Consider the following 23684-nt stretch of genomic DNA (forward strand, 5'->3'; position numbering starts at 1 on the left):
CAGATCACGAAATAAAAAAGACACTGGAATATCATCATGATGTGCTAAGCATTAGCTGTAATTTAGCAAAATAGAGGAGATGCATTTCTTAAATATCACTAACAAAACAAAGAGGGGAAAAAAGGCAAACCAGCATTGTTTAAAATCTGATTGACAATTTACTTTGAACATTTCTGTCATTATCAGTTAAAATTGCAACTTGTATTGACCCTTGTTGTCTTTTTAAATAATTAAATAATGCATTACAAAAATAGCTCAAGTTTGAACAGTTAAATGCTCTTAGCCATATTTCTGCAAGTTTAGATATGGGTTTTTAACTGGGGCAATTTCAAATGTTGCAACTATTTACATGTTTAAACAAACTGACGACTTCATTTGTCAGAAATTGATTGTACCAAAATAATACAGCAAAATGTTCAAATAAACAAATGTAACAGGGTGTTAAATACAAACTTAAAAACTGAAACTATACATTCTTGCTAGCTTAAATGTTTTCTTCTGAACACCTCATAACATGCCTACATCTATTAATTAGAGGTCAAACTAATAAAGGTGTGCTGAGATAAATATAAGCTGCAATATCAGTCAAAAGCTGTAATCTGCTGTATACATAGTTAGATGACATCCTCAGAGTATAAGACAACAATGGAAGAGCTCCTATGAAGCAAGGCCAATCAGAAATCCTCCAGCAAAGCCCCCTGTGAGAACAATGTTTTTCTTGACAAATACCTGGACCTATATGGAAAGAGAAAATGAAACTTAATTCAACACAAGCACACGGTCTCTGCTGTAAATCAATGACAATAAGCAATTAAGGGGCGGTCACATTTGGTCACATTCGTTTTATGCTGGTGAATGCGGGAAACAAAAGCTCAAGTTTTTGAACTCTGAGCTGGGAATTCTTATCACATGAAGATGTGTGACTAAAAGGAAATCGATACATCATGGCGTGACTTCTTAGCTGAATAAAAAGAAAACAGCTTTAAAAAAACTACTTTAAACTGACTGAAAATTAGTTTTTGCCATTTCTCCTTTTAGTCTTTCATTTTCATAACATTTACTTGAATATAAATTGAAATGTGGAATCAATTAAATAAATGTTTTTCTCCAAAAATGTGTGCCAAAATGATTGGCACCCCTACAAATTCTAATGAGTAGAAATCTAACGGAAGTATATTCCCAATCATATGGTATGTTTTTAAGTTCACCACAGTGATCAGCAACACTTGAGTGATAAGTCATGACTTCCTGTTTCACTGGGCTCTAAATATGAAGTGACAGGCTATGGGAAAGACCTAAGAATTCAGTAATTATGTGTGTCAAAAGATTGTTGAGCTGCACAAATCATGAAATGGCTAAAAGATAATAGTTGAATTGTTGGAATAGTCATTTCTACTATCTTGGCAGTTATTAAGAAGTTTAAATCAACTGGTTGGTAAACAGTTGGTAACAACCTACCTGGAAGTAGGGTTGCTGAAAAATGTGATATGCGATAACTCGTTTAATAATGCAATGTGTGATATGATAATGGTTAAAGTGTGTAAAATAAATATAAATTATATTTTATTTAGATATATTTAAAAACTGAAAATGATTTAACCAACATCCATTTCACATTCTTTTAGTGAGAAGAAAGCATCCCTACAGCTTCCGAAAGTGAACAGCAGGGTTCTACTGTAGCATTTTCATAAAAAGTAAGTGTCATTTTAATGTCAGTGTAAACCAGGGGTTTTAGGGTTTCAGATAGGCCTACATTGGGTTTATTTAACAACAGAAATTAATCAAATGCAAAAATAAAACACTGCGTAGTCTTCATCACTGTATTAATTAAATACATACCGTTTCTTATTAGAGCAGTGAGTGATTTTCTCTGTCTTTTGTTGTTTGATTAACACCAAGCACACAGACGGAAGCAGGTTTATTAGGCTGCTGTCACTTTAAGAGCTGCACAGAACCAATATATTGTTACTTTGACTCGGTTTGCTTTTCCACTGCAGTTTAGTACCGCTCCAAAGTGGGTGGGATTATAGACTGAACGTTATAGTTGCGCCACCACCTCGTCTACTGACCACGATACAGCCATTTCTTTTTTCCAGTTGCGTGCGATGGTCGTTTAAAGTAAGTCGTTTGCAGTGGTGACTGTTGCTGACTATTTAAATCTAGCGAGTTTGGGGTCTCGTGTCGCAAATCCAATGACGCTGGTAGTGACGATTCTCTTTGACCAATCAGTGTACTTCAGTGTTTACACATCACATTTTAGTATCGGTATGGCTCGCTTGGAACCTCAACCGAGGTGGTACAAAAAAAAAAACATATTTTTTAAAGGCTTAAAATTATAGCTTGGTATTTTCCAGTATATATTTAAGTAATTAAAATAATAGCATAAACGTGTGATTAGTCGCCTATTGCCTCAAATGAAGACTACTAGTTGATTAGAAAAATCTTTAATCAGGGGCAGCGCTAATTGTGTCTATAGATTTTGGTATTATATGTTAAATATAATATTTTTTATAATTAATTTGTTACATTTATATAGCGCTTTTCTAGGCCCTCAAAGCGCTTTACAAATAGAAGAGGGGAATCTCCTCATCCACCACCAATGTGCAGCATCCACCTGGATGATGCGACGGCAGCATTATTGCGCCAGACACAGAGTTATGAAGCCATTTGTATATATATATATGGGGATGATTAGGAGGCCATGATGGACAGGGGCCAATGGGCAAATTTGGCGAGGATGCCAGAGTTTACACCCCTACTTTAATATTTAAAAAGTATGACAATCGTTGCGGTGTCCAAATAAATTTTGTATGGTCAAATTCTTGTGTGACCGCAACATTACACTATCAGCTATCTTGTGAAACCTCATATTTCATCCCAGAACATAGAAAGTAAGATTTTGCTTAAAGAAAATCCTGACTAATTTTAGAACCATTTTGCTAGTGCTAATTCTCACTGCTGTAGTTGCTTTTTTGGAGCACACAAGGAAACAGAATATTTAAATTACATAAATGTATAAATATTATGAAAGTATTTTCTTACCTCATTAAATTTTGTTCTCACTTCTTTAGGGGGCTTGTCTGAATTCAGCTTCAGTTGCTTCTTGGCCTTATTCACATCTTGCTCAACTCTTTTCCAGTCTATTTGAATGTAGCCTGTGTGATGAGCAATCTGAAAGTACATTTGAAGATTGCTTATACAGTTCTTAAACAGTCCTAAATAATGTACTGTCAAAACAACAATTATGATAAGCACTTGGTTACATTTTTTACGATTTACCTGGAGCAAAAAGAAGCCACCACCTACAGCTGATGCTGCAAGCTTCCCAACTTTCTGAAACAAGTACCCTGCACACCTGAAAGAAACACAAGAGTCAATGGTTTGTTTATACTTTACTCAGTGCTTTAATATGCATCATTGTTCAAATAATGACTTACCAGCCAGTTACTCCTCCTATGGCCAACTGCGTTGCAACGGAGTACTTCTCAGCCGCTGGTCCAGATTGTTTATTGCCAAACATTTTGTTCCACCACCTTTGTTTCTTCACATGCTCTGCCAGTTCCATGACATCAAACGTTTCAGTGTCTGTCAGAAAACAGTAATGTTCATTTAGCAAATTTAAATCTGTTTACAAACCACATGCTTTAATAACCCAGAAAAAGCTCTTTCATCATAGTGACCCCACTTTGAGACAACTGTTTAACAAATAGATATTTTTTAAATGTTTTAAAGACATGATGAACACACTGCAATTCACAATTAACTTTTTTTATATATATTTGGTCTGACTTTATATTAGATGTCTTTAACTACTACGTACTTACATTTAAATGAATAATTTGATACAATGCACTTATTGTGTACATAAATGTTTTACATCTGCAATTAATTTCAGTAATTACATCTATAAATTATGGATATAGGAATATTTGAATATTCGTTCGATGGGTTGGTATTCGATTTTCAATTTTGAGATTAGTATATGCCTAACCATTTTTAATAGAATTGACAGTTGATGGAACCCAACCTCGTTATACTTAATAAATATAGCCTACTTGCTTCTTCTTAGCCTAAGTGTTCCCTGCAACTGAGTATTCTCTGTCTAGAGCGCACAACTGCATGAGCTTAAGAAGCGCATGCCTGAGTTTGCATTTTGGGTTAAACTGCGTTCGTTTGACATTGTGGAAAATAGAATAATAGAATAAAAATGTATTAGCCTTTTTATCCGTTAGGGATGTGACGGTGAGGGAAAGTTTTCTCACCGTGCTTGTGCACTGTGCGCCCGTGCGCATTTTACTTTCGGTTTGCCTATTCAGGGGCCGGTTGGTTGAATGGTGGGTTCATTAGCATATATTTCTTAATGAAAAACACAACAACAAAACAGTACAATGACAAACTTTAAAATAGATCTTCCGCAATCATCTTGTCATGATTGTGTTGCCACTCTTGTTCGGCTCACACTGCACATTCAGTTTTTAATTGTAGTTAATCTTTTCTCTAACTGAACGAATACATTTTTACTACTATAAAATATCAAAACGACGGTGGGGGCAGTGCCGCGGTGGGCAAGTGATGTAACCTAAATTAATCTACTGCGAAATATAGGAGCTTGTTACTGGGACGTAACGGACCTGTGTGTTTAGAATCAGTAGTGTAGTGTCCGTTCTCGGAGCATATAAGCCCTGCCCGCGTGAAGTTCGCCGCTTCTCGAGATTCCTGACTTTATTAGAGAGAAGAATATGTTCAGCCCCCTCCCTCCGAAGCTTTGAATATTCCGTGTTGATTACTACTGAAGCTTCGAAGCTCAAAAAAATGGTATTCGTACCAGCCCTACTATAATTACACTGTTGACCCTTATCTTACCCCTTAATCCACCCTTAAACCTACCCATACCACCAAAACTGACCCTTACCTCACCCATGTCTCACCTCAATAGCAGCAAGTGTTTTGCAATACAATATGAACACAATAAGTACATTGTACTTATTTTTTGATTGCAAGTACATAGTTAAAGACACCTAATATAAAATGTGACCAAATATTTTTTTCGAAAAAATAACGGTAAAACATTATACAAAACGATCTAATATGACCCCTGTCCTGTAAAGTTGCCAGAATAATAATCATACGCTGTTTGTTAAAGGTCCCGTTTTTCCTGTTTTTGAAGCTTTGATTGTGTTTACAGTGTGCAATATAACATGTGTTTATGTTTCGCGTGTAATAAAGGTGCGCGTGCTTCAGTCATGAGTGAGATTGAAGCCGGTGCGGAGGTCGAACATGAACATGAACATGAACAGGACAAATGTTAAAGAAAAGTTCAACTCACTTCAAAGGCTTTGGTTAATAAACTTGAGCAACTTCAGAAAGAACGAAAAATATATAAATCTAATTAGTAAACTAAATTAACCATATAAACTAAATTACTGATCTAATTACTAATCTAATGCCCACATTGTCACTGTATGATAATTGAAATGGGCTAGATGACAACACCATTTTTTCCGGAGCGGCTGTACGGCCGAATAAAATTCTGTTGCATTATTTTCCTGTTTAACACTGTGAAGCTGCTTTGAAACAATCTGCATTGTAAAAAGCGCAATATAAAAAAAGTTGACTTGACTTGACAAAACTACCTTTTTAAGGTTTTCCTTTCAAGAATGTTATTTATTTGTACTTTTCATTATGATCAGTTGATCAGTTTACTTTATGCCCAGTTGATCAGTTTACTTTATGCCCAAATAAAAATATCTACATTTATTTTAAAAGTCACTGCATGCATGTAATGGTTCTTAATACACTGTCATAAATGAAAGCAAACCACAGAAGCAACTTTCAAGTAAACATAGAGGCTACTATCATTTTCGGTTCTGGGTGTTATACAAAACAAGTTCGACAAGAAAGGCAGAAAGTTCAACCATTTTAAATGCACTGCTTTTGTTTTCCATCCAGGTGGGATAATGGATTTTGGATACAGGAGCTATCAGAGGGAACTGTGGGAAGTCAGCGTCTTTATGTGACAGTAGCCTTGGCCAAAGAAGTGACCTTGCTGGACTTCAGACATAAGCCAGACACAAATAGCACACTACTGCAGCAGCCAATACACAGACAGACCACAGTATCACTTTCAGACAGATTTGCAGTAAAGACAGACATTTAAATCTAATCTGCAATGCAATGGATTTCAGCTATTAAACCAACAAGTTTGACTTGTCATGACATGGCATACTCACACTAATACAAAGGCTAAACTTGCATTCTTTGACAGCATTAATCTTAAGAAACTGTTTTATATATTTTGGTTGTATTTGTGATTGTTTCATTCAATCTGACAAGCAATATTTCAAGCAGGTTTTTGGGAGGTATATATTTAGCTGTTTTTAGACACATTCAGAGCTTCGCTTATATAACCAAATGTAGAGGGGTGTGTGGGTAATATGACTCATACCACAAACATTAATTGGTTTTGCATGTGACTTTCAGTGCTTGGCTAGTGTTAATAAGCTAACGAGCGTCTTGCTATGCTTTATATGTGATATAAATGTGATATAACTCTCTTCATCGTTTAAACTGTTTCTATGCGCGGTTTAAATGGATTTAAATGTAAATTGTGCTATATACTGAAGGGCGTGTGTTCACATGAGTTACGTGTGTACTCATAATGTAGCAGCTCTGAAGGTCGTTTCGTGAGGAGTAGGTTTACTATAATGTCAAACAGACAAATTAAGCAATGTACAGCCTTGCCTAAATCTGTAAAGTGATAAACAAACAAACAAAAAAGGAAGATATAGTGCTTACCCTTTTCAGACATTCTGCGTTTCTTCTTCTTCTTCTTGTTTATTGGCGGTTCGTTCTTTTGGAACATTACCGCCACCTACTGCACTGCAGTAATACTCCCAGGAGTGTGGCTTGAGCTTGAGACAGGGCTGCTGCTTAAAGGGATAGTTTTTCTTGATTCCTAACTAACTATAACTGATTAAGTTGGCCCAATTTCCAAACTATTCATTCAGTTCTTCAAATGACATTTCTTAAAATGTTTAAAGTCCCCCTGTGGTGAAAATCAATGTTTTAATTTTGTTTATATTGTTCATGTGGTTTTTAACATGCTTTAAGACAAATCATGTGCAAATTCATAAGTCAACACAATTGCTGAGTATTTTCTCCTTAAACCTCAGAGAACCATGAGACAAAGAAATCAGAAAAGTGTTACAAACTACCTTGTAACCAATCACGTGAGATTGCGCTGTCTTTCCAGTCTTTTCGTCAAGGAGTGGATCTGTTGCTGATCTGTTGGTGCCAGTGAGTGGAGGCGGGGCAGATTTGCAATATTCATAGAACCACATAGCCCATAGACTTGGTCGGCGTCATATCATAGCTGGGGGCGTGGCGTGGGGGCGGAGTCGGCGTGGGGGAAAACAGTCCATTCCCCGCAATGTAAAAATGCATGGGGTTAACCCAGTTTAGCTGGTGTAGAATCACTTTTGCTGCTCGACAGAGCAAGATCTATAGAAAAACTGAGCCGTATTGGGTCAGATTGTCTGTACAGTAACTATGACCCAACGGAATCAATGGCCAGAGTGTCATTTTCTCATCAAAATACATGCTGCTCCGCCGACCCCCATACAGGTATGACATGCCCACTTCATAAATCACCCAGTCTTTCCATGAGGATGTTCATTCTATGTTCTTGAATTGAATGGATTAAACGTATGTATTACATACATTTAACGTTTTAAAATGATCATAAAACGTGTCTTGTGCTATGAAATTGACATGTCAGTGTCACAATATTATTAGAATTACGACAATAGCAACGTTTTTTTATTTACTTAAAAACTAGCAACCGTCTTCATCAAAAGACTGGGTGATTAATGAAGTAGCCTAGCTATTATGTTGTGTAATACTGGTGGGAGCAGCTGCATTTAGACGAGAAAATTTACAAGTGTCGTATAATGTGACTATCAGCTTGAAGCACAAGCATGAGCCTTCCCATCATGAAATAAAGAAGACTTTTGAATGTGCTGTACATTAATAACCTCACGCATTAGGTGGATATGTGATCACTCATCGTGAAAAACTGCTATACATAAATACAATTGAGTCCCGTGACAAGTAGCGTTCCCCAGGGCTCAGTGCTTGGACCACTTCTCTTCTCCATCTACATGTCATCATTGGGATCGGTCATTCAGAAAGATGGCTTTTCCTATCACTGCTATGCTGACGACACTCAACTCTACTTCTCATTTCAACCTGATGATCCATCAGTTAGTGTTCGTATCGCTGCCTGCCTAACAGACATTTCAGCCTGGATGAAGGAACATCACCAGAATGCAGCGGCGAGGTTGGTCTTCAGTGAGCCGAAGAGAGTGCACGTCACGCCTCTCCTCATCAGTCTGCACTGGCTACCAATAGCCGCTCGCATTAAATTCAAGGCACTGGTGCTCGCCTTCAAAACATCCACTGGCTCTGCACCAATATACCTAAACTCTCTCGTTCAGACTTACACACCCTCCAGGAACTTGCGTTCTGCCAGTGAACGACGCCTTGTGGTGCCATACCAGAGAGGCATGAAATCGCTGTCACGGACCTTTTCCTGGACCGTTCCCACCTGGTGGAATGACCTGCCGATCTCAATTCGTGCGGCAGAGTCTGTAGCCATTTTCAAAAAATGTCTAAAGACACATCTTTTCCAGCAACACCTGACCGATCGAGAATAGCACTTATCATTCTATTCATTGTCTGTCTGTCTGTCTAATTTATTTATAAAAAAAAAAAACAATTCTGTTCTGTGCTAGATTAACTGAGACTTGTTACAGCACTTGCATATTGTTGATATTGTTGCCCTTGGACTGCTCTAGCTGCTTCTATTGCCCTCATTTGTAAGTCGCTTTGGATAAAAGCGTCTGCTAAATGACTAAATGTAAATGTAAATGTAAGTATGACTTGATTGGCGTTTTGTTCAACAAACCTTTGCCATTGCAGTTAATGAAATCTCTTTTTTTAATCTTTACAATAATACCGGCATCATGTAGTGCAAATGTTTAATTGTAATGGACGTATTGCACAGGCTTTCGAAAATTGACGAACGGCTCTGTCTGTTTATTTAGCAGTATAAAACTTCAGATCAGGGTTTATTAACTTACTAGAGGTGCAGAACACCACATGACTACTTTTCGGGACTGCATCAAGCAAAAATAAATTGTAATCATTACTGTAGGAGCCATGTAAGGTGTAAAGTCATGTGACTAAGGGGAGTGTCATTCATTAAGTGTGGTTAAGACATCTGTTGAGGTGTGTGTTGGCATGGAAGAATGGGGGTGAGTGCGGGAGCACATACTTTTGTTGACCGTGCAAACTGTAGAAATAAACCAAGATGAAATATGCAAGAATTGGCGTGTCACATACGTTTTTCCTGCACTCAGCTCCTTAGTGGTTTTGGATTGTTTTTATTTTGCCGCTACAATTTAGTCAACAAAACTGTTGGCTTGTTCGTGAACGCTATGTATGAGTCAACTTTGGATCAAGGAAGAGACCCTTACGCTTTGAACTGGACGGAAAGGAAGCGTAGCGCTGACAAAGTATCATCTTGCCGCTGCTTGTTTTAAAGAAAAGGATTTTTGCACAGTTCGACTTTCAAAACATCCGTACCGACACATTTGGATACGTTTGCTGTTGGGGAACCGGTAGGACATTGGGTTGTTATGTCTTCGCTTGTGTTTACTGATGATTTGAAATGGGTCGGTAATAGGCTATTTGCTGTTTGTTTACGGTTGGTGCAGCCCTACTGGTGCGTTTGAATCATTGTTTAGACCGCTGGGGTTTGGTGAAACTATTTTGATTGGCGAGACATGTTTGTTGATAGGCAGTATTTTGGATGGTGTTCTTTGTTTTGGAAAGCGTTTTAAGTGCTTCGCATTTTGATGCGCTGAGGTGCGCGTGCTTCAGTCATGAGTGAGATTGAAGCTGGTGCGGAGGTCGAACATGAACATGAACAGGACAAATGTTAAAGAAAAGTTAAACTCACTGCAAAGGCTTTGGTTAATAAACTTGAGCAACTTCAGAAAGAACGAAAAAGAAATGTGATTAAAAGTTCTATACCAGCCATCAAAGACCTTATGCTGAAAAATGAGAACGTTTCAGCTGTAGGCTACGTTCTGAACTCAGAACTTTGTCGCAAACTTTTAAAGAGAAAGTCAAGCTTCATGATTCTGTGATCCCATTATTGCCTGATGATGAGCAAATCAAACTGAATGAGTGGTTCCCAAGCATATATAAACACAGTGATGCATTCATAAAAGATGCAAAGCAATGGATAAATGGATTTGAGAGGTCAAGTGGTAATGACCAAGATCAACAGTTGGAAACAGCTGAATGTCCTTCAAATAAGTCAAAGAACCAGAATATGTCACAAATTTCCATGCATAATCAAGATGATATAAATCCAAGTGACAGTATTTCTAATGTCGGAAGTAAAGGATCAAGTCAACGTAGCTCTTCCACAAGATGTTCAACAACCTCTTCGGCACGCATCAAGGCAGAGGCTGATATAGCAGCTTTGTTGGTTCGTCAAAATTTAATGAAGAAAAAACATGAAATTGAGGCCAAAGAACACAACTTAAGGAAACAGAAAGAGGATTTTGAGTTGCGAATGGAAATTGCTGAAACTATGGCAAAAGTGAATGTGCTTAAAGGCTCTAGTGTACATTATGTTAAAAGTGATGTGATGCAGCAGTCTGATGGAATGAATTCATACTTTGATAAAGGACAACAGGCAAAACAGACATTCAATGCTGATGCAAAGTCATTTACTCCTGGAGCGGAGACTCAACAAACTGTGTCTTCTAAGGATTGTCACAATACTGTACAGGTACCAAGGCTACCAAGGGGAATGCACAGACCATTTATTCCCAGAACATCTCAAAGTCAAGTAAAACAACTCAGAGTGGTTATGTGAATACCAATGCCCAGTACGGAAGTAGTTTAAACGTAGGTTCAGGAAATAACGATCAAGTTCTCCATATTATGGATAAACAAAATGAAATAACATCTCTACTGATTCAACAACAATGTTTGTCATCTTTGCCTAAAAGGGAAATTCAAGTGTTTGATGGAAACCCTCTGCAATATCATGCCTTCATGAAATCCTTTGAAAGTGTTGTGGAGCGTATAACTGAAAGCCCTAATGATCGCTTATTCTTTCTTGAACAGTATACCAGGGTCATCCAAAAGAGACCATAAACAGTTGTCAGCATATGCCTGCTGACCGTGGGTATTTAAGGGCAAAAGGTTTATCTTTCATGGGCAAATGTCAAAAGTGAAGATGTCAGAGCTTTACATGATTATAGTCTGTTTCTAAGAAGCTGTTGCAACTCTATGGAAGATATGCAGTATTTTCATGAGATGGATACGCCCTCTAATATGTTGACTGTAGTGAAGAAATTACCATACAAATTGAGGGAAAAATGGAGATCTGAAGTCTGTGAATTGCAAGAAGTCCAGTGGATTTATTGGGGCTGGTGAATGCGAATGTATACTTTCCATTGTTCCTGTGCAAGTAAAATCTAAAAAAGGAAATCAGACTGTGATTACTTATGCTTTTCTGGATCAAGGTAGCACAGCAGTATTTTGTACACCTGGATTGATGAACAGACTTGGTCTTTCAGGTAAAAAGACTAATATCCTTTTGCGTACTATGGGTCAGGAGAAAGTCACAACTACCCATGTTGTTTCTGGATTAGAGGTGGCTGGTTTGAACAAGGAAGACTTTTGGGAGTTGCCTGATGTCTATACACAAAATAGTATGCCTGTGCACAGTGGAAACATCCCAAGACAAAAGGATCTGCAGGGATGGCCACATCTGAAACATGTGAATCTACCTGAAATTGACTCTGATATTGAACTGCTTATAGGAATAAATGCCCCAAAGAGTTATGGAGCCAGTTCAAGTGATCTGCAGTGTCAATAAGGGACCTTTATCAAATTAAGACCAGGTTGGGATGGACAGTAAATGGTCCACTAAGAGGAGATGGTGGTGACCAGCCTGCCTTTGGGTTTCCTGATGTTACAGCTAACAGGATTTCAGTTTCAAACCTGGGAGAGCTTTGGCAATAACAATTCAAGCTTGATTTTCCTGAATGTAACACAAATTAACAAGTTGGGTTTTCAAGAGAAGATCACAAGTTCATTGAGATGGTAACAGACTCATTAAATATTGTAGATGGTCATTATTCTATTGGCTTGCCTTTGAGGAAGAAAGATGTTAAAATGCCGGACAAGAGGACAATTGCTAAACAGCGTGCGCTGAACGTAAAGAAAAGGTTGAAAAAGGATTTTTCATTTCATTCTGAATATTCTGTTTTCATGAAAGACCTTATTTCTAAAGGTTATGCAGAGAGAGTGCCAACTGAGGACTTAAGACGTAGTGACGGTAAAGTATGGTACATACCCCATCACGGTGTCCATCACCCTAGAAAAGAAAAGCTCCGGGTCCTATTTGATTGTGGTGCTACATTTCAAGGGATGTCTTTGAATGCTCAACTATTACAGGGTCCAGACCTTACCAGTTCATTGATTGGAGTGATAACAAGATTCAGGAAGGAAAGAGTTGTGATCATGGCAGATATTGAAGCCATGTTTTATCAAGTGAGGGTGCCAAAGGATGATGCAGATTTGCTGAGATTTCTTTGGTGGCCTGATGGTGACCTTACTCAAAATATGGTTGAGTATTGTATGGTCGTGCATCGCTTTGGAGCTACTTCATCACCCAGTTGTGCAAATGTTGCTCTCAGAAGGTGTGCAGAAGACAACAAAGAATTCAGCAAGGAAGTAATCGATGCGATCTTGCATTGTTTTTATGTGGATGTCTTTCTGTTGTCAGTAGATTCAGAGGATAAGGCTGTTTCTCTTTATCACAACCTTGTTGCTATTTGTGCAAAGGGAGGGTTTACACTGACCAAATGGATAAGTAACAATCGGTATGTCCTGGCAAAAATTCCAGATGAATTCAGAGCAAAAATTGTGAAGGATTTGGATTTGGACCAAGATTTACTCCCGATGGAGAGAGTGCTAGGAGTACAATGGTGCATACAGTCTGATGCCTTTAAGTTTAAGATTGTGTTGCAGCAAAGACCTCTGACCAAAAGAGGGATCCTAGCTACCGTGAGTTCTGTCTACGAAGCTAGTGTCCATCCCACGAATGGAACTTACTGCTGCAACATTGGCAAGTCGAATGGATTCATTGTGGAGATCAGAATTGTGCATGTACCTTCAGGACTCCATCTTCTGGACTGACAGTACCTCCGTACCGAAATACATCAAAAAAGAAGTCTCTAGGTATCGAACTTTTGTTGCCAATAGAGTTTCAGAAATCTTTAAGGTGTCTTGATCATCACAATGGCGGTATGTGAACACTGCAATAAATCCAGCAGATATAGCTTCTAGAGGGTTGAGAGTGGAATAATTTCTCAAGAACAAGAATTGGGTGTTTGGACCACAGTTTCTTCTTTTGCCTGAACAGGAGTGGCCAGTTAATCCTGTTGACCTGGGTGAATGTTCACCAGATGATCCAAAATTAAAAGGAAGTGTCAAAGTCAATGCTGTACAAATAGAAGAGAATATGGATGTTACAATACACTTTATCCAGTATTTCTCTTCTTGGACCCTTTTAAAGAAGTCAGTGGCTTGGATCCTCAGATTTAAGCAATTACTCTTCAATCTTTGTTGGAAAACCAACAAAGACAACAATTGAAAGAGGAAATTGAGAAAATTAAGGCACAATGTGGCAGAAGGGAGCTTTCTGTGGAGGAGCTAAAGAAAGCTGAAATAGAGGTAATTCGTTACTCTCAAAGAAAAAAAATACTCTGATGAACTCTCAAGCTTACAAAAAGGAGAAAATGTGAAAAGAAGCAGTCACATTTTTAAGCTCAATCCTATCCTTGAAGATGGTGTTTTAAGGGTTGGTGGACGTTTGAGTAGGGCAGTTATGCCTGAAGAGTCAAAACATTACACTATCCTTGCAAAGGACTTTCACATCTCAGATATCATTCTTAAACATATACATCAAGAGGTGGGTCATGGTGGTCGAAATTATATGCCATCAAGGTTGCATCAAAAGTACTGGATACCTGGTGCTAGTGTAGCCATAAGGATGATATTATCCAAGTGTGTGATCTGCAGGCGTTTACAAGCAGCACCAGGGCATCAACAGATGGCTAACCTACCTTTGAATAGAGTTTCTCCAGATAAACCTCCATTTACGTATGTTGGGGTTGACTGTTTTGGACTCTTTGAAATTAAGAGCAGGAGAAGTATCGTGAAGAGATACGGAGTTATCTTCACATGCCTAGCCATTCTAACTATTCACATCGATGTGGTACCATCATTGGATACTGATTCCTTTATTAATGCACTGCAACGATTTATCGCAAGACGTGGACAGGTCTCGGAAATGTGGACGTGCAAATGGATTCAAAATGTTCAAGCGTCCAACTAGACGCGGTAGACGCGCTTTTGACGCTCTATTCACGTTCGGTGTGAACGCAGCAGAAGTCTATACAAGGCAAGGGTGTAGAGTTACATTCAAGCTATTTGAAGGCATGACGATTTTTTTTCATGGAACATTTTTTTTAAATATGTCATTTTGGTGATCAAAGATGAGTTTTAAGGGATGAAATTATTGACTATGGTGGGACACTTATCATTCAGAAAACACAACTACACATTATACGTTCGTCAAGTGTCACACAACTCCATGGCCGAGATCGCCCCCTACTTAAATAGGGCACTATTTGAGGGGACAGACATTTGTAGTGATGTCCGAAACCATAGTGGACGTTATTGAGTGCACTCATTCAATCCCACAATGTATCGCAATAAGGCATGTATGTATCGCTGCAGCCCAGAGACCTGCAGGTGGGAGGGGCTTACACCACAAGTGGGAGGAGCTTACGTCGCAAGTAGGAGGGATTGCACAAAAAATCCCCAAGCGTCATTGATGCCGAGGACCGAGATGAATGAGTATGGAGGAAGTAGCGACAGTAATGAAAATAAATGATTAAATATTACATTCCTCTTAATTGTTTAATTTCTTACAGCTTTGTTATTATTGTGTGTCCAATACCACTAACTGTCAAAGGTGAAGTCACGTCTTTATACCTTTTCAATCAATCAATCAATCAAGTTTTATTTATATAGCGCCTTACAACAACCAAAAGGAGCACAAGGCGCTTTCCAGAAAAACATCATTAGACAACATAATGTAACAACATTAATGTACATAAAATAGCAGTCCAGTCAGAGGCTACGTGTTAAAAGCTTGTATGAATAAATGTGTTTTCAACTGTGATTTAAAACCACTCAGCACAGTGATGCTTCGTAAGTGTGCTGGAAGTGCGTTCCACAGCTTAGGTCCCAGGACGGCAAATGACCGGCCTCCAAACTTTTTGTACTTGAACTTTGGAATAACCAGAGAGGTATATTTAGAGGAGCGGAGAGTTCTGGCTTGCTGGTAGACCGTTACTAATTCGGCGAGGTAGGCCGGGGCCAGACCATAAATGGCCTTGAACACGAACAGCAGGACCTTATACTCCACCCTAAGCCACACCGGGAGCCAGTGAAGCGAGCGGAGGACAGGGGTGATGTGTGAACGTTTGGAGGTGTTGGAGAGAAGACGTGCTGCCGCGTTTTGTACCAGTTGAAGTACCAATCAAGCATAATTCTGAATATTAGCTACATATTCTACAATTCTACAGTATCAAGAAAATGAACATATGAACACAATGAGATGCAATTGCACTCAGTGAAGTGAATGTGTAAAAAACATTTGGCTAATGTAAAACATTTTTAAGATACCATCCCTCTTTACTGCATTTTTAAAAAAAATACTAATGTTCTTCTGAACATGTTACACATATATTAAATTGATTTCAATTAATAAAATCATGTACAAGTCACTCATTCAATTTATTATTTTTAGTCTTTTTTATTATTTGAATGTACACTATTGCAGCTCATTGGAATTGATCTGCATGCAAGGAACTCTGCAAAGTCCAGGGTGGAATGTTTCCGAATAAATGCCCTGGAGCTGGCCTTGCTTTCCCTTCCCAGCATAACCTGGTGGATACACAAGAAGCACAATAAGCAGGGTTTATAGTTGACATTGAACCTTACAAACATTAAGAATAATTTCTCAGCTCTGTAGGTCCATGTCATGCAAGTGAATGGTGTCCAGAACTTTTAAACTCCAAGGGATAACATATGTAAATTAGACTTTATTACTCTTTTCTAACAACTAGTTTATTCATCATCAATTTACACAAAACGTACCAGGTGTGCATTTACTCAAAACGGCACTTCAAACAAGTGGAGATTGAGTACATTTTCCAGAAGAGTTGTTTGTAGTGTGAAGATTTATTTTTTTATAAAAAAAAATTTGCATAACATTTAACATTAACAATGTTTTTCTTGTTGTGCGTTTTATTTTTTGTGTTACTTTCTAGCTATAAGAAGTGTGTCTGATTTTTGAAGTTTTCATTCCCAACTATATGTCCCTGAACCTAGAGCAAACCAATGACAGGGGCATGTAGGCATCATCTCCTTCTTCAAGAACAACTTCAAGCAATATGTTCTTTAGCAACTCTCCTGATAACTGAAAAGATAGCAACAGTTAGCACAGGCCGTTAGAAAAGTTAAAAAGCACATTATCTAAAATTATTCAACTACCTTGAAGATGAAGCATGATGGAGGGTCATAATCTCTTAACAGCTCATCCTTAAAGAAAAATAAAAGTGGATTCAAATTGTTCTATGATACATTTTAAATCATCATTAAACTGATTTATGCATAACTTAATAAAACAGAGGGCACAACTGGGGTTTGGTCTGCTAAAATGAAGTAATTTAAAATTAGCTGACCAATATTATAGTTACATAATTTGAATCCCAGCATAGTATATGTATTTTGTTTCATATCAAAGTTCTTACTTTCATATGCAAGTTCTGTTTTTTCCTTGCCATAGGTTTCAGGGAGAAGTGCAGGGCCTTTTTCTTCTGAAAGTGGATTAGAATAAAACGAAATATAAATGCATAAAATTATCCATTAATTTTTTATTTGACTAATATATATATCCGCAAAATATAAAAAAGCTGACAATACCAGCTACAACAGCATGTTTTCTCTTTCTCCCATGTCTTCCACAATTTGAATGTCATGCAACAAAAGCAAATAAAGTAAGCAATATAACTAGTACAATATCAAAATTAATTGAATGCAAGGATGCATTAAATAGATCACAAAATACAGTAAAGACTTGTCAATACAAAAAAATTGAATTAATTAGAAAATGACAAAAATTACACTGCCACAATACCTTATTATGGTCTTCAGAATCCAAATTGTAGAAATGGAATGCAGGAAAGATCTATTAATCTGATAAATTGTGTGTGCTACTAAAAAACGACAGGAATTAATTTGGATACACTTTACCCTTATTCTTTTTAACTACACCAAGACTAAACTAAACGCCATTATGAAATGTTCTTTTTCACAACTTATAATGCTTTTTTTTAACAAAACTAAAAACTGTACAACAAGCTTACCCCTTCAACTCAACGTTGATGAACACGTGAAAGTGGTTGGTTTTTTTTCCTTGTTTTCTGATGGATCGCAACAAACTTACAACATTACCGCGACCAACTGTGGAGCATGAACCAATAGCTATACACAGGTTATACTAAATAAACCAATCAAAATCCTCTTTGTTCAGCCCACTTGTGGCTAAAGCTCCACCCACTTGCTGCTGACCCACCCATTTGCAGCTAGCTCCGACTAGTGCTGCGCTTCAGTTCATTTTTATTAGGCCCTTCACTCGTTAACTTCCCTCCATCTCGTTCACTCGGACGTGCATCATTGCTTACGTTGCATGAGTGCCCACTACTGGAGGAACATTTGCAATGGACTGAACTGGAACGTCCTAAGCCCTTGATCACTTCGAATCCAGTATTGAGTTGATTTATTTATTTATTTTTTTCCTTTACGAAATTGTTTAATGCAGCATTCTATGTGTATATAGCTGTATTTGGGTTGTTTTAAATGTTTTTAAAAAATAATAAAAATATCATAGAGTTGTTTGTGGTGGGGTAAATTAAACGCGATATGCGGTGACGTCACAATCGTGTTGCATTGTGGTATATGACTGCCTGAAGTGTACATATGAAGTAGACTCGCTCCCTCGGTCAAAATTGAGGGAGCAAGGCAGGGCAGGCGTTTGCTATAGGCGAGCTAGGCGGTTGCCTAGGGCGACAAATTTGTTGGGAGCGCAGCCAGGCGCCCTCTAGTGGCGCCCTTAAACTTACTTCCCATTAAGCATAGAATTAAAACAAGCAAAATAAAACATACTGTTTATTAAACATGATCATCCTTGGGCGCCCCCTCAGCCACACGTTTAATTACTTAACCTGATTATTAGATTGAATTGATGGTGAGTATTGTCGAGCACAGGCGTTCAGGCGTTAGGTCAGGCAAAACTCAATCTCGCCTAGGGCAACCAAAGAGCTAGAGTCGGCCCTAGAGCAAGGGTCTGTCCATATAAACTTCCCTTGTCCACTTCACGAAGTGGAACGCACTTCAAAATGGCAGCGGGGATTCCCCCGAGGGGAAGTGCTTAGTGAAGTTCGCGTGTTCGTGTGTATAACTGGAGTGGAACGCAGCACATGGCCGACCTCCACCGATGTATGCTCAACGGCTACAGTGAGCAACATTATAATGCCGGCATACAATAATTATGCCGGCATTATAATGCCATTAATAACCGAGCGCACAACTGATGCTTGCTCGCGCAGTAAATCACTCCAGCGAGAGAGACAGATCTACACGCGAGGAAACAGCAGCCCGCGAGCTTGGACACGATTCGCAGCACGCGCGTCATCATTCCCCACACTCTATGCTTCTATTTTGCTCGCGTGAAAACTTTTTATTTTTGTCAGTCGTGGGGCGGTACTTTACTTATTTCATTGTAACCTGAAATGTCATTGGTCAATCCCGTTTATGGAAGGATATCGCGGACAATTTTCAAAAGGAATTGCAAATGGTATTTGCAATTGCGTTTTCAATTTGTGGACGCATAATATGTGACACAATCCAAACGCAATTGCAAATCGCGCATTACCATTTGCATTTTCGTTTAGGCAAACGCACAACGACTGCCAAATTTCAAATGAAAAAGCAAAGTCTGTTTGCAATTGCATTTCCAATGTCTTGCAAGTTATGACCCTGCCATTTTGGAATAGCAATAGAAAATCACCTATTTGCTCTTTCATTTCCTTCGTGTCCTGCCACAACCTGCACAAAATTCAAATGGAATCGCAATCCCCTTTGCGTTTGCATTTCCGATGCCTAACACAGTCAACTGTCAACCAGGCTTGAGGGCGGGGTTTATTGATGTAGTCGGAAAGTAGGCCACGCCCTCAAGTGGTGGAAAACCAAGGACTTTTTCATCATTATTCATTCCTAAGAACATGGGGAGAAATATCCAATGTGTCTATTTAGCAAAAACAACAAAAAAGTCATAAAACTACTGTGTAGTTTTTTGCACTTCAAACAAAGCCAAATACCTGGAAATAGACTATTTATCACCTGCCAACCAAACAAAAAGAAACCAAAAGAAGACTGCTCTGGTTGCAAGCAAATTGTCAAGAAGCAATTAAGATAGGGATGCTTTAACCGTTGACCAAAAGTAAGAATTTTGACAGATTAATATACAGTTAAACGGTTTAAAATGTGTATATATATTTATTTTTTTTTTTTTTTTTTTAAGGTTTTTATTTTTATTTAATTTTTTTGCTGCATGGTTAAAGCAAAATATGCTAAATTCGGTTTAAAAATCAGTTCAATATATAATATAGGCCTATAATCTTTTAAAATAGGCCTATCCTTTAATTGCACCTGGGGCAAAAAGACATTTTGAAAGATTTCACCAGCTGGTACTTTCGGTTTTGCCACGGAGATCCTTGTGATAAATAAATGTGTTGTATTTATGATAATCCGTGTAGATTTCAGTTGACGAAAATAAATTATAAAAGCGTGATAAGTCACGAAAGACAACTGAATTACTGACAGGATGCTGTGCGCGTGTTCCGAGCGCAACACGGACAAGCGTGCCCAAACGGCCAAATAAACACAGAAATAGTCTATATCAAAATGCCAAGTCGAGTATTCACATAAACACAGTAGATGTAAGCACTGTGTGCGTGCACTGCACACACAAATTTATAACCGGACCTCAAAGTGAAATTTTTTTAATTAATCTGATGAGAAAAAAATGCCGGTTCTTTATATGATTTAGTAGTTTTTCGTTTTGTCATCTTAATGTATTAATTATTTAGAATAAGTGAGAAATAGGCTATTTAGTATTTATTTATTTTATGCTTTTTATTTATATTACTTTATTATATATTATTTCAGTTTTTCTCTGTTGTCAGAAACGCTGCAGGTGCGTGAAAATTTGTGTGAATCCAGGTTCTGTTGTTGAGCTGTTCTGTCAAATCTGTTAAATGTCAAAATAAAGATACAAATATAGTTCAGTGAATAGGAATAGGCTACATATGATGAAAATAATAATGTTGAATAAAATGAAATGAAGAAGAAAATCAGATCATCAGAGGAGGTAGGCTACGAAACGAACATGAACTGCGATTGAATGTCACTAATGTAGTTTTCTTTTCTTTTTTGATCGCTTGGCTCTTGAGCACAGAATCGTATGGACAACACACAACTCACATCATGTCAAGTTTCTATAGATTTTCTGATTTTAACTCATGATAATTTACTGTGTCGGGTGCAATATGATGATATTCGTCTGATATAGTCTAGGCTATAGCCTACCGAATGCAGTCATGTCACTTTTCTTATTTGCTGTTTTTTTTCTGGTTGCAGGTGAACATACAATCAGTTCTGCATTTTTACTTTGTTTGAACTAAAGAGTTTAAACTTGTTTTTTATTACAAAAATAGCCAAATCCCCCGTTTTCCACCACTTGAGGGCGTGGCCTACTTTCCGACTATATCAATAAACCCCGCCCTCAAGCCTGATTGACAGTTGACTGTGTTAGGCATCGGAAATGCAAACGCAAAGGGGATTGCGATTCCATTTGAATTTTGTGCAGGTTGTGGCAGGACACGAAGGAAATGAAAGAGCAAATAGGTGATTTTCTATTGCTATTCCAAAATGGCAGGGTCATAACTTGCAAGACATTGGAAATGCAATTGCAAACAGACTTTGCTTTTCCATTTGAAATTTGGCAGTCGTTGTGCGTTTGCCTAAACGAAAATGCAAATGGTAATGCGCGATTTGCAATTGCGTTTGGATTGTGTCACATATTATGCGTCCACAAATTGAAAACGCAATTGCAAATACCATTTGCAATTCCTTTTGAAAATTGTCCGCGATATCCTTCCATACCCGTTTTTCCGGAAGTCAGTTGTGAATGGACGCCTTTTGTTAAACATGCAAAAGATAACTTCATCAGTGGCTTCATCCACGGACTGATTGCATTATTAATATAATATTTCTATAATAGAAATATGCCTACATATTGCTGTAGTTCACCGCTACATTACCACTATACTTTCACCAAATCTATGTTGTTTACCCAGCGACAATTATATCACTTCAGAAATGTGAAAAGTGTCCATTAAATAGTTGTAACTATGATTCTAAATTCAAAATTGCTTCATGTGGCTTTGGATGAAAGATAAGTGTGTAAGCTTTTTGTTATCATTCTTTGTCAGTTTTGAGTGGTTAATATATTTTCCATTAAATAAAGTATAAAAGGGTTTCAGCACTTTACCCCATTGAAAGGTTGCAGTTACAGTACAAAGCATGAATGATCATACCCCTTTTTTATTAATAATAATAAGTAAAATAATTTAAAAAATGTACAGCAATTTAATAACTTTCCACATTTCTGAAGTTCCCAGAACTTGTAAATAACGGACCCCGGTGCAGCCACAAATTTCATAACTATCTATAATTGGCCTATGTAATTAAGACATATATTCAACAAATGTATTAAAAACAGAAAGACGCTATAGTGTCAGCCTTATGGCTACTCAAAGGCCACGGAAACAATGCCAGTGGGTTCGTTACACACGTCAATTCATTCCCGGCGTTCCTGGTTTAAGCAAACAGCAACAATACTCAATACGACAATACTCACCCACTTATTCATTAAAGGGGGGGGGGGGGGGGGACACTCAGTTTCAGTCAGTCTCATGTCAATCTTGAGTACCTATAGAGTAGCATTGCATCCTGCATATCTCCGAAAAGTCTTTATTTTTATTATAATTATAAAAGAAAGATGCGCTGTTCCGAGTCTTTCCGGAAAAAGCCGTGCCGCTGGGGGCGTATCGTGTGGGCGGAGCTAAAGAATGTTGAGCGCGCGCCGCTGTTACTGTGTTGAGTGCGTCTGAAAGCTGCGTCATCCCTAAAAGCGGGGAAAAACTTTATTCAACATAAAAAATGGCTTTTAATCAGATACAGCCACTCATCTATGATCCGGAATCAGACCCAGAGGTTGAAGTTGAACAGGAGCAGCAGCAAAAACGACTAGAGCAGAACGTCGACTATGTGGTATAAGTTACACTAACTATATAATATGTTTAGCGGCTTGTGTTATTTAGAACACCATGTCAAGCGCGAGTGTTACAATGTGTGTGTGTGTGTGTGTGTGTGTGTGTTTACGCGTGGTTTGTGTAGACATGATTTGTAGTAAGCGGACTGGTTTTGCGCGTCAGGCTAGTGTTTACATAGAAAGACATGGAATAGTAGCGCATTTGAATGAAGAAGCGCGCTTATTTAGTTCAACATATTTCCCCACTCTTTGTGTATTGTTGTTTGGAGTGCTTTTACAATACACAAACATACACATATAGTGGCCAGCTAAACAAATGTACACACACTATACATCGCATGCTCCATTGATCAATACGTGATCATGTTTGGGCTACTTGATGGGCATAGGCAAAAACAGACATTTGAAGCAGTCAAACCTGCGGTTCCAACGTTGGGACCTTTATCGTTGGGACCGCTCCATCCTTCAGTATTAGGCGATCTGAAAATCCGTCGTCGAACTGGGCCTTGTTTATAAAACAATCAGCACCGAAATGCAGGGAACAGACATAAATATTTGCGCAACTCAGTTGCTGATCCGGAAAAGCAAATTCCATCTGTACGAGCCAGCGCTTTGATGGGCGTAGCCTATTGCTTTCACGCTCTCTCTCTCTCTCTCTCTCTCTCTCTCTCTCTCTCTCTCTCTCTCTCTCTCTCTCTCTCTCTCTCTCTCTCTCTCTCTCTCTCTCTCTCGCGCGCGCTCTTCCGGTAGAATTGTCCGTACGGCCCATACAAGGAAATTCCGCCCTGTTGACGTCAAGCGGACCCATGATCGAAAAAAACTTTCCGAAACTTATGACTAACAGGAAGTACTAATTTTGGCAAAGAAATACTCCCATCAAACGTCTACCTTAGCTTTTGAAACTGTGTCCATGTTTAGCATGGGAATCCAAGTCTTTAACAGTGCAAAAAGATCAGTATGCATGAAACAGCATTTCACCCCCCCTTTAAATAAACAGGCAATTAGTTGATGACTACATTAGTGGAGGGAATAGTGAATGAGGGTATAGGGGGCGATTTGGAAC

The 23684-nt window shown here is 38.3% G+C and overlaps 1 protein-coding gene across 1 annotated transcript; it reads right to left on the bottom strand.

Moving 5' to 3' along the window:
• Positions 1-37: 37 nt before the first annotated feature.
• Positions 38-6880, bottom strand: fundc2 (fun14 domain containing 2). The gene is made up of 5 exons (XM_079836010.1): positions 6796-6880; positions 3438-3585; positions 3280-3355; positions 3043-3171; positions 38-735 (listed from the first exon to the last, which is right to left on the bottom strand). Exons 1-5 carry the CDS (start codon positions 6860-6862, stop codon positions 658-660), a joined length of 498 nt encoding a protein of 165 aa, XP_079692136.1. The 5' UTR covers positions 6863-6880; the 3' UTR covers positions 38-657.
• Between the last annotated feature and the right edge of the window lie 16804 nt (positions 6881-23684).

This window comes from Gobio gobio (assembly GCF_949357685.1).
Source record: "Gobio gobio genome assembly, chromosome: 14".
NCBI classification, from domain to species: Eukaryota; Metazoa; Chordata; class Actinopteri; order Cypriniformes; family Gobionidae; genus Gobio; species Gobio gobio.